At 39.1% G+C, this 18,540-nt stretch overlaps 1 protein-coding gene across 1 annotated transcript; it reads right to left on the reverse strand.

The window, feature by feature from the left end:
* Positions 1–3,705: 3,705 nt before the first annotated feature.
* On the reverse strand, positions 3,706–13,870 carry LOC103721815 (inactive protein kinase SELMODRAFT_444075-like). Its single transcript, XM_008812161.4, has 9 exons — positions 12,156–13,870; positions 11,275–11,426; positions 11,094–11,188; positions 9,809–10,848; positions 8,965–9,125; positions 5,067–5,143; positions 4,838–4,985; positions 4,409–4,558; positions 3,706–4,300 (listed from the first exon to the last, which is right to left on the reverse strand). Exons 1-9 carry the CDS (start codon positions 12,340–12,342, stop codon positions 4,130–4,132), a joined length of 2,181 nt encoding a protein of 726 aa, XP_008810383.2. The 5' UTR covers positions 12,343–13,870; the 3' UTR covers positions 3,706–4,129.
* Between the last annotated feature and the right edge of the window lie 4,670 nt (positions 13,871–18,540).

Raw genomic sequence — 18,540 nt, forward strand, 5'->3', positions numbered from 1 at the left:
CCCAAATAAAATTTTCGAAGCGATGAGACGTAAAAGATGCCATCCAGTCCGTCGCACTATTGGCCTCTTGGAGGATATGGATAGCCTTGTGAGAGGTGCACTCCTCTAATATATTGCGCAACCCGCCTGCTGCATGACCCGCACTTTGTATCTACTCAAGTACTTTGTGGTTGAATTCTCTTTCAGAATAATACGATCTGCGCTCGACGCTCTTCTCGTATAGGAGATGCCCTCCCATGCGACCCTATCCTTGGCACCGACTACAGACTGATCGAAGATCTGCCGGTCTTTAGCCGCTACAAATCTGGCCTTCTGATCCTTCATAACAAATCCGGCATCTCTCCTACCAAAACCAAAAACCTCTTTTAACGCTGCCATCGAAGTTGACCTTGAGAAAACTAGGGATGAGAGTGCTGCTTCTGTTTGTCATTGGATTGGACTATTATTAGCTGCGATGCGGTGTATTTATAAAAATGTTCCGGGTGATGGCCTATGTATTTCTCTTGTTCATGCAATGGAAAGTAGCAGCAAAAATGGTCCATGTATGATATTTTGATAGCAGGAATCCTGGTTCTGGTGGTGGGGAGCTTTGCACAGATTTCCTAGTCTCTTTTGAGGACTCGTGAGATGTATTTTGTTACAGTGTCTCTTGATGATTGCTCTCATCTGTCAATGGGATATTATTGCTCATTGGATGTGACAACAATAGCTATTCTTGGTAACTACGCATCATGTTGACAACATACCGACCACTCGAGCAACGAGATGGTGAACGATTGCTAATTATGGGCCAACGCCAACCAAGGGTAACCTGAACGCCAAATTTTTTTTAGATCGGCAGGAATGCTGACAGGCAATTGGTCAAGACCAAGATCTTAAATAACGCATTACCTCAAAACTATCGAAATAGATGTAACAATTATAACTATTTATTTTTAATATCAAAAAATAAATACTGAAACCATGGTTTTTACAACAGTGTTGTAACAGGTAAAGAATGGAAAAATAATGATGTTATTTTCCCTTTCACTTTTTATTAGATAAAGTGAAAGCAATGATCATCATCGTTATTTATATTGAACAGTATGTATTGGAAAATAGTGAAATAACGGATTCAATATTTTTCTATATTATTTATAGCTGCTGAAATTATTACAACAGCTATTGTAGCGGTTGTAATACCGTTATTTTAAAACCATGGTCGAGACTTAGGATACCTAAAGTCCAGCACGAACAAAAAGAGATCTATTTCATGGGCCAGCCCATTAACAGTCATCAGCTACTCTTGGTGGGCCACAGCGCTCATATCAGGTATTTCCCACGGGCCTATTTCCCTCTATTGGTCATTTCTCTATGGGTTTGTGTTCTTTTTTTCTTTCTTTCTTCTTCTTCTTTTTTTCTTTTTTTTTTTTTAGGGTTAATTATACAATGCGTGTACGAACACATCCAATAAAATCAGAAATACAATCCTATGGAGTGTCTCAACTTCTCTCTTGATCATAGAGTATTTTCTGAATGATTAGCCATATAAGCAGCCGGCAGCCTCGTTGGCCTTTCTAAAATGGAGGGACAAACTCTTAATCATGGTACAGCAATCAAATGGATGCTATTCTCTTAATCACGGTCTGATGGACCCCACGTGTCTCTGCTGTTCGTCCTGTCGGGCCTCTTCTGGGCTTGGGATCGTTAAAAGGGCCTCAATGATAGAGCCAAGGGTCCCATCCCAGCCAAGTATTGTCTCATCTGATTCGAATTTTGGCCTTACGAGCCCAGAGTTAGCCAACCGTGAAGGTCTTTTTTAAAGCCCAGATGTCTTATCTGTACTGATATACCCTTTGGTTCCGGATAAGAAACGAAAAGGTCAGGTAGAGGAACCAAGGGGTCCACCGCAGTCACATGTTTGGCATTTACAAGTTGTGTAACTTTTGGACGTTTCCAAGATGCACCATGACATGCAACCGTAACCTGAACAGTAGCCTTCACAGGCCATTAGGCTTGCAATAATCCATCAGTTATGATGATATGGACCACATTCTTTCCTCCTCGTCCTCTTTCTTCTTGAAGGTTTCTTCATATAATACGTATACAAATACATTTAAAAAAATCAAAAAATATAAACTTGCGGAGCGCCAGTGCAGCTCCCCTATCCTGATCACAGAACATATCCTAAGTGGTGGGCCGCGTAGACAGCCATCTAATCAGCCGTCCCGTTAGCCTTTCTGAATACATGCTTGATCGAGTCACCCCGCAGCACCTGCCGCGCATATGGACCACATTTTAGTTGGCTAATTTACATCAAAAATGAAGACTTGTCAATTTCTTTCAATAAAATATTGTTGTTAATAACTCAAATCCGCCATGTTCGTAGTTGTAGAAAATACTTATGATTGGAGTATGTGACAGAATTTTATTGGCCATGCAATTTAGAGCTGCATATATTTAAGTTGTAGGAAGGATTTGTTGAGCTAATGGATTTGATGTTTAATATCAAGTAATATGTCAGCTAAATATTTTTTTAATAAATGCACTTTAAAATCATTGACATTTGGGGTAGAAAAACTGACAGACTAATAAATTACTCATTTTATTGGAGTGCATGGAAGCACAGACTTTGGCAGTTGGCTTTCATGTGGTATGGGCGGTGGAGGGCAGGCAAACGGAGGATTTTTTTTTATCTTTTAGCCGCATCTATCTTTTCAGAGCCTGAAAAATTATTCTCTCCTCTTGTGGCCAAGTCAATGCAATCTTGTCTAGTAAATGAGCAGAGACACTGGCTATTGGGTTGGCAGCTACCGAGCTTTCATTTGTTACATCAGAGTGATTCCCTTCTGGTGATTTGATATTTTGATGATTTGATGCTTCAGAGCAAGATGAGAGAAAAAGGTATTGAAGACAAAGGCTGTACTAATATTATTCCCGGAATAGGGAATGAGTCGAATATCTTTTAGCTCGAATATCGGACAAAGACAAAGGCCAGAGCTTGCTTGTCGCGGGAATTGTCGAGCCGGCAAAACTGCCACCGTCTTTCCAAAAAAAAAAAATATTTTTAAAGAACGGAAAATCTGATGTTTAACCTCAACTTGGATCGCTGATATATCAGTGGCATGAGGATTTAATAGACAGTGCAGGAAAAAAATTTGATCATTGAGATCCTTCCCCTTGGACTGACTGTCATTCAACATTCAACAATCTTTCTTAAGTGCATTTATATCTAAACAAGTTATGAGCTTATATCTAAATGAAATCGGAATCGAAATAAAAATTTGAATATTAAAATCAGGCATTTACATTCTTCTCTGAAAGCGGAAAGGCAATGAGATTTTTCCTAACCAAAACGACTAGAATAAAAATCATTCCTATTCACATTTCTATTTCCGAGCTCAACTCTTTTCAACCAAATATAGTCTTATATGTAATTGCTAACTTGCTTATAAGTGTACAAAAGAGAGAACCATGTACACCTCTAATGGTATGCAAATCACGAGCTTATGCACAGGGACTAAGTACCAAATACCAGCTACGCAAGCGCTAAATATATAACAGAGCAGTTAAACAAAGGCCTGGAATAAGGGTTGTCTTGAGGCATCATTCTTCAGAAACATACAATCTCAGCCGATCTTTAATTTGTGATCTGGTAATAACATTCTCGGTTTCGGTTTACGCATTTTGCTCAATATCTATATTTTTACCACTCCAGAATTCTGATACGTTAAATTCAAGTACTTGGATCATTTCATCAAAAATCTATAGCAGCCGGTCCAAAAGAAAATAAAAAGCAAACAGAAAAGGAGTGCTGTCCAGGAGCATGGACCAAAAATAACAGCAATTAACCCAAAACCGTGGCTCCCAATTCTTTCACAAAAACAGCAGCTATCCTGCATTGTGTAAATTGATAAGCCTAATGACACTCCTATACAATAGCACCCTAACAATATATCAGCAACAAATTGATGAAGCCCATGCTGAAAAGAAGCAAGCAAAGATAGATAGGAGAAGATAAGAAAAGAGAGAAGAATACACATTGCATCTGGGACGCCTTCGCCTGCTTGAGAGCTGATCAACATCTACGCATGAGGCCTTCCTCTCTCTCCCCCAAGCTGCCTTTATAGCCTCATAGGAGTGCTTCCCACTAAAACCCTCCAAAGCCTCCTTGCCGGAGGACTGTGCCACTGTAATGTGGGTGCTGCTGCTGCTGCTGCTGATCGTGCCACATCCGCCCACTCCTGTTTCCGATGTCATAGTCAGGCGTTGAAATGTAACTGGGTTCCATGACCATGTCACCCTCCAATATACGAAGAACCTGTTTTTTTTTTTTTTTTGAACATGATAACCAAGAATTATTTACGCATCAGAAAAATGGTCCACCATTCCCTGCTTGTGTATCACAATTATACGAATTCAGACTTGCCTGCGACATTCGGGGCCTTGCATGAGGATCACGCCTTATGCACAATGATGCGGCATGCAGCATGCAGTAGACCTCATGTCCAGAGTAATGGTCCCGCAAACGAGGATCTATGAGCTCTTCGATGGAATAATCTTCCAATAAAGGGCGAACCTGCTCAAACAAGTTATGGCATATCAAGAATTAAATCCAAGGATCATATACACAAAACAGAGTCTGCAATAGTTTCTTTATCAGAAAAGATAAATAGTCTGCTAAGCATCTACATGAACCCATGTTCAACGAAAGGCACATTTCCAGAGCAAAATTAAATCAGCTATTGCTACCACCAAGGCAGCAGCTATGGTTCTATCCAGTTGAATATAATGGATCAATGCACATGGATAGAAATATGTTTGTTCCCCACCGAGGTGATGTTAATATGCATCTTACCCATTCAGTAAGGCATTGCTGACCCTTTGGTCGGTTAATATCGACAGCTTTTCGTCCTGTGACAAGTTCCAGCAGTACCACCCCAAAGGAAAAAACATCAGCTTTTTCCGTAATTTGGCCGCTTTGTGCATACTCCGGCGCCAGATACCTGCAATTCAATCAGAGTTGATTTAGATATACACCGTTTACTGTCAAAAGAATAAGGTGTATCAGAATGATCAAAGTTTACCCAAATGTGCCAATCACTCTTGTTTCCACGCCTTGGTCCCCATCAGGCTGCCATCTCGCTAGGCCAAAATCTCCAACCTTCATAAAAATCATAACAAAAATTTTATGCCATTACGCCCAACTATTATCTCTAAAGTCAAAAGTCAAACACAACAGAAGTATAGCTTTTTGATACAACTAACCTCAAATTAAATGCTTCCATTCCTTGTTTTCTTTTTACTTTTTTTTTTTTTGAGGGGGTTGGGGGGGGGGGGGGGGGGGGGGGGGTTGGATTACAGATAAATGCACACATTCAGTCATTAGTCTGTGGCAAAGAAATGTGATGTTGGAAATGTCTAGAGGCATTTACACAGACAATGCAACATTTGTAATATATTAACCCACCCTTTCTGGGTTCGCCATAGAAAAATAGTTCACACTTTTGACTCGTGTCAAATTTGCAATCCTGACATAATCCTTATTCCAATATTATACGTGTGAGGATGATGAACCAGCAAAATCAAGAAGAGATGGGCAGCCAGATATGGATACACTTTCTTAATTTGGTTGGCATGTGATGGATACAGGCTAACACATTCATGAACATAAATGTTGAGTGTCACAACAATTTCAGCTCAATGGAATAAGAAATACAAACTTATTGCAAAGTCTCTAGTAATTAAAAAATAAGAAGAGATCAATTTACAGAAAGTTTTGATGTTGAAAAAGATTATCTAGAGGATTCAGAAAAACAAAATCTTTCCATTGCTGCAGTAGCCTGCAGAAATCAACTTCTGATGCTGAAAAGAATGGGAGATAGGGGTCAACTACTCTTTTGACGAGGTCACATTCCATTGTTTCAATTGAAAAAATGCAATAGAAGTCATTAGGTACTCGCATAAGGGATTCAAGTTCCTCTATTTCAAAGAATGAGATATTGGAGAATGGTTAGTGGAAACCGAGCAAGGGTGAAAGTGATGAAAAATCACTTTATGGCATAAAAGCAATACTAGCATTAAAGGATCTACTCTTAAACAAAGAAAACACCACACAAGGAGTCTATGTATGTCTGACATAAACAGAGTTCATGGACAGATTTATTTAAAGAAAAAGAAAATATGAGAAGAAAACATAATGAACATGTGAATTTCGAAAACCTACAAAACAAACTTGATGCACCATCTTTCTCCAACAATCACTGGTTATCATTTTACCAAGCCTAGGTGATATTTGCCTCCAACTATGTAGAAGTTGGAGTCTAGGAATTTGATGGTAACTTGCTTGAAAATCTAGAAATGTTCCGTTAGTGCAGATTAAGAAAAAAGAAACAATAACAAAAGCATGAGTTATTATTGATTATTGATGTAAGGGACGACATCTAGTAGAGCAGATGCAAGCTCCACAATGCCATAACTTATTTTCTTGCAAAGTCTAGGTGAGAGGTGACTTGAAGAGGATAGTTCGTTACCATGAGAAGATCACTGTAGGAACCCTCTGTATTATTTAAGTGAAAACGGAGATCAACATTTTTTTGAGTTATTTCGGAGATTTTTTCCTTTCAAAGGAGGCATTAATACATACTCTAGTTTGTTTGATAGGTATCTGTTTTTTGGAAAGATTGCTGCTAAATGTACCACATGGGACAAAAGCTACCATGATGGTTGACAAAGTTGCTAAAGAGGACGTGGTAAGTATCACGAGCATTAGTCTGCTACAGACATAAATCCAACTCACAAGCACAAGATTTAGCACTAGACTCATTTTCAAATATGTGCCATTACTATTATGATGATGAGCTTCCTCATTATTACCGGACAAAGTCATTTCTACCACAACAATTCCAAAAGGAACAAGTTATCTTGATTCTACTCCTGATATTTTTAATTTTATTTCCCTTTTCATCTCAAAAATAACTACAATGTTCAAAGTGCTTCAAAAGTTCAAAGATGATCTTTATTTTGTTAGTTATTATGTATTTCATCTTAAAAAGGGCACTCCAATGCAACAAGGCTCCTACTATTGCAAGGTCTGGGGAGGGTAAGACATATGCAACCTTACCCCCACGTGTGGAGAGGCTATTTTCTTACTTCAAACCTGTGACACGCAGGTCACTATGAAGCAACCTTATCATTACGCAAAGGCTCACCACCTTTTTATGCACTTCATCTTGTGATCATGTTTACTTGGCTTGCTCAAGTTACCAAAATCAACATTCATGCATCCAAAGCTAGGCTTCATGCATACAAATAGGAATGAAAACTTTTATTGGTTGGTTATATGTGGGTGTGAATGTTTTTTTGGGATGGGATTGATGGCTAAAAGGTAGACGGTGAACCTTGGCGCAAAAGTAAGGTTGTTCCACTGTAATCTGATATGTTTCCTGGCATATGGCGGTAAGACTGCGTACATTCGATTCTTCTCAAACCGCACAATGGTAGGAGCCTTGCGTGTTGGGACGTTCTTTTATTAAGGCTAGAAGGTATCTCCTTTAGTTGATGTTATCTTTACGCTCGTCATCCTAGCAAATGCAGTAAGCCAAACCACTTTCAATCTTCTAAACATGACCAAAAAAAAAAACCCTTTCCTTCTTTATCCAAGTACCTACTACCTACCTTGTTCAAAAATTAATAATTATCCCCACTACATTTAATATAGCTTGATTTTAGAATTAGACAGGAGAAGAGGAGATCTGGTTTTCTGTGAAAACATTTGACATGTTGAAATATTTTCAGATTTATGCAGAAATTTCTGCACTGGGGTGAAATGCACAAACTATATAGACAATTTCTCAACCAAAACTAGACAGAATCAAGGAAAGGTGGAGGAATGAAGCTAATTAATTACGTAATATGCATATGATAAAACCAAATAATTGAAATATCACTCAACTTCTGAACTCAAAATAAACCATATAAACTTCTTTTTTAGCTCTGCCAATGGAAAAAGGAATCTTCCTAAACCATATAAGCTTCTATTACCATCTCATTCCCAATAGGCCTGAACTAGGAAAGCAATAAATGATGCATGATCAAGAATGTACTAGAAGCATCTAGAATCAAGTTCAGACATGGTAATAGGTTTCTAAATTGGAATAACCTCCTTAAGATGAACATTCTACTTAAATTTGTGGATTGGAACATGCAGAACCCGTGAAAATAATAAGATTGCCCATTTTGAGATGATCATTCCTGCCTCTAATTTTGAGGAATCCTCAAGGCACAAAAAGAATCGAAACAACTTACTGAATTGTAAAATTCCTCTCCATACTGCAACTCAGAACATGCATATCATTTAATGCAATACAAGCCAATTAAGAACTAACTTCCACATATCTGTTGAAGGATCCAAGTTCAGGAAAAAGAAAATTTGATAAAGTCCAGGATGCAACTGATGATCGGTGAAGATTTTTGGGGAAGGCTGCTACGACAACCGTCATGGTTTCACACAGGGGAAAAAAAAGCCTCCAACAGAACTGGTAGAAAATGCTTGTTGTTCATGATTATGACTATAAAGGTATTAAGTATGCCCAACTGCATTGGAAAAATTTCGGAAGAAATGTATTTGCTATGTAACATTGACAACTAAAAACTGAATACCGGGCTGGCCAAAATAAATGAATAAATAAATTCAAGAAAAATCATGACATTGAGAATGACCATTGGAACTCTACAGAGGGCTTTACAATAAACTGTAAACAAACACAAAATGAACAAAATAATAATTGAATTTGATATTTCTAAAAAACAAATGAAGAGTAACTTGCACAAATGATGGATATATTCATTGACTATGTGGAATAAAGATGTTAATACGAGCTTTCAAGGCCAAGTTAAACCAATGACCAATGAGTTAAATTGTTTCAATATGGCTTCAGCACAATAATCAATGACTATAATCTGTGTAGGTCAAGAAGGTCATACCAGTGGTTCAAAATCATGTGTAATAAGAATGTTGTTAGGTCTCATATCCCGGTGGACAATGCAACCAACTCTGCACTCTTCATGAAGGTATCTCAAACCTCGTGCTGCTCCCACTGCAATCTTTTGCCTAGCAGACCAATCTAATGGTTCTCTCTTACGACCTACACACATTGAAATATTTAAATTAGCAACAGCTTTCAAGCAACAAACATTTATCATCTCATGTGATAGGCATTTTATCTTTCTGTTCCTAAGAGGATATTGCAGCTGGGGAGACATGCCTCTCTTTTGTATGAAGGTCATGATAACCCATTTGTTAATCTCAGCCAATATATCAGTTTGCCTTTGTATTGGGTACCCATCAATAGGGTTCTATAAAATAAAGTTTGTTATCTGCACCAATTAAGTTGAAAACCATGGAATTGGTGAAACTATATCAACATATCGGCCAAGAATTTTTGGTCTTTCTTTTTTGTGTTTAAATTACTATAGGTTTCTTATGTCTAAAAAGTAATAGCGTTCAAATTTGTTATAGGCTTCTTATTTACTAAAAAGTAATATCAATACATAAAGTGCTAGTTAATCTGGTTTACTTTATAGGCTAATATTACGATGATATTGGAATGTCTAGGTCATTTAGAAATTTCTACAGCATTCCATCTTGGACAGGATAAACCATGAAGTCAGTCCATTTCAGTGTTGGTCATGCACTCAAGCAACTGAGATTTAGAGATTATAACGCTTGGTAAGAAATAGATAATCTCCAACACTTATTGCACCAAGTACCTATTAAAACTATACTCTACCTTGTAAGAATCAGTAGCAAGTAGATGAAAGGAATTACCATAAAGATGGGAATCCAATGACCCATTACAGATATATTCATAAACAAGCAACCTTCTCCTGTCCTCAACACAAAACCCAATTAGCATCACAACATTACGATGCTGTGCGCAGCTTAGAACTTCCACCTCTGAGCAGAACTCCTGATCCCCCTGTGAACTAGCTAATTTGTGCTGTTTAACAGCAATTGCCTGACCATCTGGCAAGACCCCTCTATGAACAGATCCAAAGCCACCCTCAGCCAAGAAATTTGCTTGAGAGAACCCCCCTGTAGCAAGTTCTAGTTCAGAATAACTGAACCACCTAGGAGGCTTTCCAAACACAGGTGCCTTGTGCTGACATATTGAACATAGAGGAGGTGGCCCTAGGGGCACATTTTTGGATAGTGAAATTGCTCCTCTAACATTCCCATTGCACTTTAAGTTCGATCTGCACTTCAGAGTGCCAATTCCAGATTCTTGATCAAGTTTAGAGAATTTTTCCAACAAGGTTTTTGCTTTGGAGATATGTGCCTTGCTAGCAACTTGTTGTGATAATTCCTCAACTTGTTGTGAAGATGTGTGGCCACCACAGAGAATCTCAGCCATCCAGGGCTGAAACCCTAAGGATGTTGAAGGACTTAAACTGTCGCTGTCAGAATCAGAGCTGGTCACATTTAAATTCCGGATTTCTTTGGTGGTTAATTGTTCCTGCCTCTTAAGACAAACATTAGTTTCAGAAACACAAAATGGTGAAGTTCCAGGATCAGAGCTTGACACTGAGGATGTTCCAGCTTCAGTAGCAGTAAACGATGTCTCTACTTCAGGGCTGCTAGTTGGTGTCACAGTTGGCCCTCTAATGGAATTCCGAGAATCTCTCATATCCTTTGTAGTTTCTCCAGCAGATTTATCCAGCTCAGAAGGCAGTTGACAGGACACTTGCAGCTCTGCCTCAGAAGATCCTATGAGATTCAAACGAAGAACTTTCGGTTGAGAACGTTTCATGACCACTATGTTACATTGTAGCTCTTCCATGCAGCGCTTCTCCTCATGCTTCAGTTGTCTGTGAACAGAAGTATGAGAAAGTGAACAGAGGTTGTATAAGAAAGAATGGATCAGGTCAGCAAATTAAAGACCGAACAAAAGCAATAATACCAGTGGATGAAAAATTACAAACACATTAAATACTAACTACTACTATAAAAGATATTCATGATATTGACAATAGAAGCACGTCATTAGCTAAGACAACTAATCCTGCTTGCATTGAAAATACCAAACAAAATCATTTAACAGCTTAATCATTACTTGTCCAATACAACCCAGTTTGCTTGAGCTCGCTTGCATTCAGCAGCCACAGCACCACAAGTTGATCCAGATACGACCTTTACCTTGATATTTATCTATAAAACATTTAAAAAAAAATCACATAACAGTTCAAAAGAGAAGTGAACAATAAGAACGCACATCGCTTTCTTATGTATTTTACCTTATTGGGATCATAAACATTGCAAAGTCGAAGCACCATCTGAGCACATGTATCTGTAATATCAGACTTTTGCTCTAGTGTAGTTCCATGTGACTTCCTGTGACCACTGGCACAGTCCCCTGCAAATCTTGGAAAGCCCCATAGTTTTCTACCTGAAGGATGGAAAAAAAAAAACAAGCTCGTAGGTTCTCCTATCATCAGCTAATAGGAAGATATATGATTATATTCAGAACTAAAATTAGTTTGGCAAGCAACAGACATCCTTAACAGCATAAACTACTTCACCGTACAGAGCGATCGTGTAAATTAGCAATAAATTTCTAAACCAAAATCATTCTTCTCAAACCTATTCTGGACAGGTCTGAACTCTTGAGAATGCAATTTGTAGTTAAGCACTCGTACCAAGTTTTTCACCAGAGCAAGAACAAGACTCGCCACGGTCTCAAATTGGAGAGACAGTATGACCTGGTGAAAAACTTCAGCAAATACGTTTATCAATACTTACAATGTGAAAGCTGGATGTGATATCAACATCTCAGGTTTGTTAAATATCCACATTTTAGCAACTTACGAAACCAAACCTTGTTTTAAAAAATACTGAACACAAGGTTCCAAAGAAAGGGGGAAAAAAGTTGATTTTTATATGTAATTCACGACAAAAAACATTTCAAAAACAGAGGATGCAAGTTAAGTCAGCAACCATCATAGTAACCATAACCAGACCAGCGACCGCATCAGCAGGGGTCACCGAATCTCACTCAGAATTCGTCGGAACAAGGAAGTTAACGAAAGACCGAGAAGAATTACGAGGCAAAAAAGACCAAGAAACAAACAAACAAACAAAAAAGAAACAAGATAGGGAGAGCTTGGAGAAATTATACCTGAACTGTGTGGTGGAACTACTACCAGAAGTGTGATTGAGTCACCAGGTTGAACAACATGGGTCAAAGCCCATTCAAGGGCCGTCTTTGAGATGTCCTTTGAAACCTTGACAGCAACCACGACCTTCTCGGTAGCATCAAGGCCCTTATCACTCTTCCCCCGCTTCTGTAGCAGGCTAGAACTCATCTCTCCCCCTCAAAATTCGAACTTTAACCCTCTCAACTAGATTTTTGCCTTCATAACCAACTCACAGAGACAGGCCTCCTAATATGAGCAACAATAAAACAAATAAAGCAGAGAAGCAAGAAAAAGTGAAGTGCTTGATAAAATGAAGCTCCTCATCAAGACAACACTGTTCCCACCAGGCTAGCGTAGATAACAGACATCAGAACCCACTGTTGTTATCACTGTATTGAAGCAGTCAAGAAGGAAAGGACTCTTTTAACTGGAATTCCAGACAGCCAAATAACCTTACTCTCTCCCTCTCTCTCTCTCTCTCTTCTTTTGTTGACTATTTCTTCTTCCTGTTTTTTTCTATGCGGTACTCTATTTGTCAAATTTCTCGAAAATTTATATCAATGACTTTGAAGTAACCATCAAAGACCTGCAAGAGACCGTTCTTTTTAGCCTCCATCAGATTCTATATCTTTCAATCCTCCAATTCCGAGTTCCTGGAGAAAATAACTCCGCATGCAACAAAAAATCGTTGATTTTGCTGCTGCTTGAAAGAATGGTCCTCTTTTTTTCAACAGCTAAGCAGTGGGGAATGGGCCATGAGATATTAGCGGGCATCCAAGCACTGTTCCCGTGAATGGACTGTTCCTTTCGCGAGAAAACGACAGAGAAAAGGCTATCCAGCCACCTTGAATTGTAGCTAACTCCAGGGCCCTTGAACCATAGGGTCAAAAACCCTTCAAGCTAGAAAAACTAGAATCTCCGAAAATCCCTGATTTCTACCTTCAAATCAATCGATTCATTACGAATTCATGTAAAGACTCAAGAACCGCAATAGCAGTAATCTAAGAGGATCCCTGTCTGCAATAAATGCACCCGGACCTCCAAATCGAGGATCAAGAACGCCGCCCCATAAAAGCAACGAAATTTCCTAGATTTCTTGCTCGAATAGCCCCCGGAACCTTCCAAAAAAAAAAAACCTCCGAAAAACCCGGGCTTTCGGTCGCCAAACCCCTCAAGTCCTCCATCCCAGAACAAGCAAGCACCACCCCATTCTGGATCCTAACCAAGGAAAGCTCTCAAAACGGAGCAAACGACCAGCTCGCCTCCTCGAAGGAGCACCCAGAAATGGAGATACGACCCCTGGCGCCCAGAACCAAGAAAGCTCCGAACTTGGAAGAGGAGACGAGGGGTTTGCGGTCCCTGAAACCCCTAACCCTAACCCTAATCGTTAACGCCGAGAGGAGGAAGCGAGAGGTGGCTTCTTCTTCTTCTATTCCTCAGACTACGAAGATGACATCATGAATCCCAAACACCGCCTTCTTCTTCTTCTTCTTCCAGCTCTATTGCTGCGGGCTGCGAGACAGCCGCCTTACGGAAATACCCCTGATTCTCTGTTATTTTACGTAAATAACCCTGCCCGTCGCCCCTACCCCCCGGCTCGCATTTATAGCGATGCCATCTTGGGAGGGGTGATACGTTAATAGATCTGGGCCGTTGAAATGGTCCTGATGTGTCATACGGCTGCAGTTATGGAGGTCCAGTCCTTGGTTGTGGATCTTTTGATCATGTGTTACAAGCACAGTAAGCTTAGCTAACAAACTGTGGACTTAAAACACAAGATGTAAAGGATCTGTTGCTGGTTGGCATTTTATCCATTGGAATGCAGTCAGTATGCAGAAATCCAAAAGATAACATGGCTTATAAGTCGCTATCATGGGAATAAATTTTTTTATTTTCATATATGTTTTTAGCATACTTATGGCTCTATGATGTTTTGTCAACTCATTGTTACTTTCTTGCTACAAAAGTGAACATGGTAAATAGTCTTCCACACACTAGATTTTGGTGTTTGGCATGGTTCTTATTAAAATGAATCTTATTGGAAAGATTGATCGGTATTTATTAGTTCAATCTTATCGCAACTAATGAGAAATAAAATAATATTCTTCTTTTATATATGGCGCAAAAAGCTCTAAAGATCAGCACGATATTGTCGTCCTCTAGATCTTTTAGATACGTGTCTACTATTTCATTTTTAATGTCAAGATTTATATATCTAGTATTGCTATCTTTTTTATCATCTTTTATTTTTCTTCTTGCTTCGTAGCGCAATGCTTCGCTTTATTTCTAATCTATCAACTTTATTTACTTTTTTTATAAAAAAAATAGATAAGAAGGGAGGAATCCAGAAATCACAAGGTTTCGGTAGCATCTCTAATCCTTCTCTAGTATCATTAATCATAATGGATCTAAAGAAATTTACTTTCACAAAGACCAAAAGAGGCTACCAATGAACAAAGAGTTGTAAATTGGTAATTGAAGAGACGCCTCTTGCTCCTCAAACCAGTATCATCTATAAAAAATCCTTCTTGAATCATGGTCATTCGTGGAATGCCCCTCATTTAATTCTAATTAGGGCCATCAATCATGCTCTCCCTATGAGGACCCACACGGTGGTGTGTTTAGTCACATATGATTATTCACCGAGAAGATTTTAGGTGCTTATATAAGATTAAGAAACTCAAAAAATATCTTTTAACTAGCTATTTTAGGTGAGATCTTGAATTGTTACATTTCCTCTTTACTGCTCATTTTATTTTATCCTAGCTTTTTTCGTGGCCAATCATCAAACGGCCTACTTTTATGTGTCAACATGCATTGTACGTATCGTGCTTTAATTGTCATGATGGTCACAATGGAGGTTATTCTTGTTGTAATAAGATATAGAAGTAAAGCTAAAACTAATAATGTAATCTACTAGATTCACATCGCATGAGGGGCAAAAAATGCTTGAGTAATATAAATAAAAAACATACTATCCTTATTCTTGTATGTAAATTATAAACAACATATAACATTATATAATGAGGGGCATTATAGTTATAATCGAGCCTTCAAAAACTGTTGTAACTGCCGTTTAAATGCCGCAACGGCTATTATTTCAAGCGCTGCTCCCTAGCTATCCTCTCCCAAATTGAAATGGTGAATGATTGCAAATCTGAACCACAGAGATTGGACCATAAAAATCATCATCATCGGAGCTATCTGTGATCCCTGTTCCAAGTCCCTTGTCTCATCTGTACACCTGGCCACTGGCTCGTAAAGTTGTAACAGGGGAGGTGGTATGACTAAAATCTGAACCATCCAAAGATGTTGGTATAATTCATCATCTCTATCTTTGATCAATCCAAATGGTAAAGCATCTGAACACTCTCTCTTTTAGAGAGCAGTTTTGAATCAGAGGACTTGTGGGATGGGTGTGACAGATCTGAGCCACAGAAATGGGATGCAGGTAGCTGTGGTCCTGTGCAAGGTCACTGATCTGTGCAGTGTATCTGATGATCATACGTCTCTATCTGTGATCAGATGGTCCAGAAGCGTACACTTGGGTGCCTGTCTAGGGTAGAAAGAGGTTCGCGCACATGGTGGCTATCATGCTCTAAACCTATTATTCAGGTCGGTCACATGATACGGCCGCACACTCCCTAGGATATCACCCTAGAAAATATGCTAAACTTGAAATTTTATCACAACCTTAAAATCTTTGAATAAAAATGATCTTATTTTATAACAAGTAACAAACTTGTATAGAAATACTTAAATTATTCATCCAACAGGAATAATGATGCTCTATCTATTCATTTTCTTCCCCTTCGATCTCAACCATAGCCAAGCAACCATGACCAAGTATTGCACAACTTGCAACTCTGAAAAAAAATGTAAGAAAAGATATGAGCCTTTTCAACCTATAAAAAATTCGAATCGCTAATAGAAAAATAATCAAATGAACAATACCAAGTAAAATGAATACCGTATCAATTCTCGGAAAGCTAATACAAGTAACATGCTCATACGTCCTTATTGTCATCTTATCAACGAAATACAATATATACATATATATATTTCTTATATCATATCATCCATTTCTCACTAATTTGATTTCCAAGTTTTATAGCAATATTTTATCGGCTTTAGCCTGATCAAGTTCATGTCCAAGTCTAAGACTGACAAAATCCTACACACTATCCCATGCATAAACTCATGAAGGTTATCCTATGCGTAAGCCTATAGACGCTATCCCACATATAAGCCTGTGGAGTCTATCTCATGCATAAGCTCATGGAGGTTATCTCATGACGAGGTTGGTTCAAATCATATCTTATCCATTTGATTTACAAGTTATACTTGTCAAATCAATTTCCACTTGCACAGTGCATTTCTATGCTTCTCAACCCACCATAGAAGATCCGAGGGATAACAGCCTACCGTAGCCCCCAACGGCAACAGCAGTGGCGGTGAGAGCCTCAAGCGACAAGTCGTAGCCGGCAGCGGTCGGCAAACCAAAAGAAAAGGAGGGAACAGGGATAGCCCATTCCAGTGGTTGGATATCCAGCACGATGGGGGAAGTTAGGGTCTTCTTCTCCACCTCCAACGATCGGTCAACAAGGACAATTGGCCTGGCCTCTTCAGGCCGGCCCATTAGGCCGAAAAAGGGTTGGGCAATTACAGTGGCCGGTGGAAGAAAAGCTGGGATCATGAGAAAAAGGCCGGCAGCGAGTGAATCATAACCGTCGGTTTGTCGTGATGGTAAACGTTGGACTCTGGCTCGGGTATCAGGGGCCCCTGGCCGCTATCAGCGCCTCAGGTGCGCACTCAATTGCCTGTGCCTCTGTACGGCAAGATCTGCCGAGTTTGCGACTAAGCGTGTGCTACATGTACAGCATGGGCCTATGAGGCTAAAAAGACGGCCTGATAACATCGTATTTATTGGCCTCGAAAAGAGAGAAAAAAGTATCATGTTTCTGGAAACGCCTTTCCCATCTTTATTCTTCTTCTTGTTTTTTTTTAATATATGAATAGTGCATGCAATGTTGCAGGGAGTTAGGATACTAAGATCAAGCACACTACTAAACTTACGCGTTTTGTATAAAATTTTATTAAAAAAATATATATTAAAGTATTAATATTACTTATTGAAGCATTACTTTAAATATCTTACAATATATTATTATAAAAAATATTAACTTATAGAATTTTAAAATGCCTGTCAATTTTTTCCGGCTCATTTATATATCTTTAACAAGACTGCATTTGCATACCTGTAGTTTTATAATTAATGGTTTTTTTAATAAAATTAAACTTATTTGGCTTTTTCAGAATTTTTGTCGTGGTTTGTTACATATTCATATACTTCATAATAGGTTATCGTATTAAATTACAACATATAATTATTTTTATGTATTTTTTAAGAAAAAAACGATTCCCGAATCCGTTTCACATATCTTCCACTCGTTTCCTTCTGCGCACTACACGCCACCAATTCCCGCCCACAACGGAAGTAGACGTTGGGAGGGGCAGGGCTATTCTCGTAAATTAGTCAATAGACGATGGCTTTTAGTCAAATAGCTTTCCATATTTTGAACTGGCTTGGAGGGCGGTGACGCGAAAGCACATGGTGGGGGCTTCCACCAACCCGCACGTCCAATCGCCGTTAACCTCCTCCAGCCAGCTCAACGGCGGAGATCCAAACGTCCGTCCCCACTCTCCGTTATCTCTCTCCGTCATCGCCAGCTGGGCCATGGACCACGCTATCTCGAGCCGATGGTCCGGCTCCACCACTCCACCAACGGTTCCCGTCTGACATAACGGCTGGCGTTTCTCGGACCACGACGGAGCCGTTGTGGACGGCCCCGTGCCACGTCACGAGCCCCCCCGCCTCGAAAACGGCGAGGGCCAACGGCGACGTCGGATGCCTGACGTCGTCTCCTGCCTTTGGCGTCACCGGCGGATCGTGTCCAGGACTCGAGCCTTCCAAACCCAAAGGCTTCGAGATGCTCCACGTCAAGAGACCTGTTAATAGAATACAGCAGTACATGAGAACAACATTAATTAATGCTTCATGTTAATAGAATATTAATTAATGCGTCGTCGGATGGATTTTACTGTTTTATTACTTAAAAACAAAATATGTCCATACCAAACTTTATAATACCAAATATACCATATCATATCAGTACTTATTAATATTATGACATTGATATAGAATTTAATATCGAGACAGTAAATTTTATTTAAAAAATTATATATTTATTAGCTAATTAGATAGATAATCTTTACAAGAAACCAGAAATTTTTTTACTAGATAGCAGCTTTGCGTGCATCATTTTTGGGGCAGCGGAATCCGAGACAGTGTTGCTGTAAACACCG

Source organism: Phoenix dactylifera, chromosome 4 (assembly GCF_009389715.1).
Source record: "Phoenix dactylifera cultivar Barhee BC4 chromosome 4, palm_55x_up_171113_PBpolish2nd_filt_p, whole genome shotgun sequence".
NCBI lineage: Eukaryota > Viridiplantae > Streptophyta > Magnoliopsida > Arecales > Arecaceae > Phoenix > Phoenix dactylifera.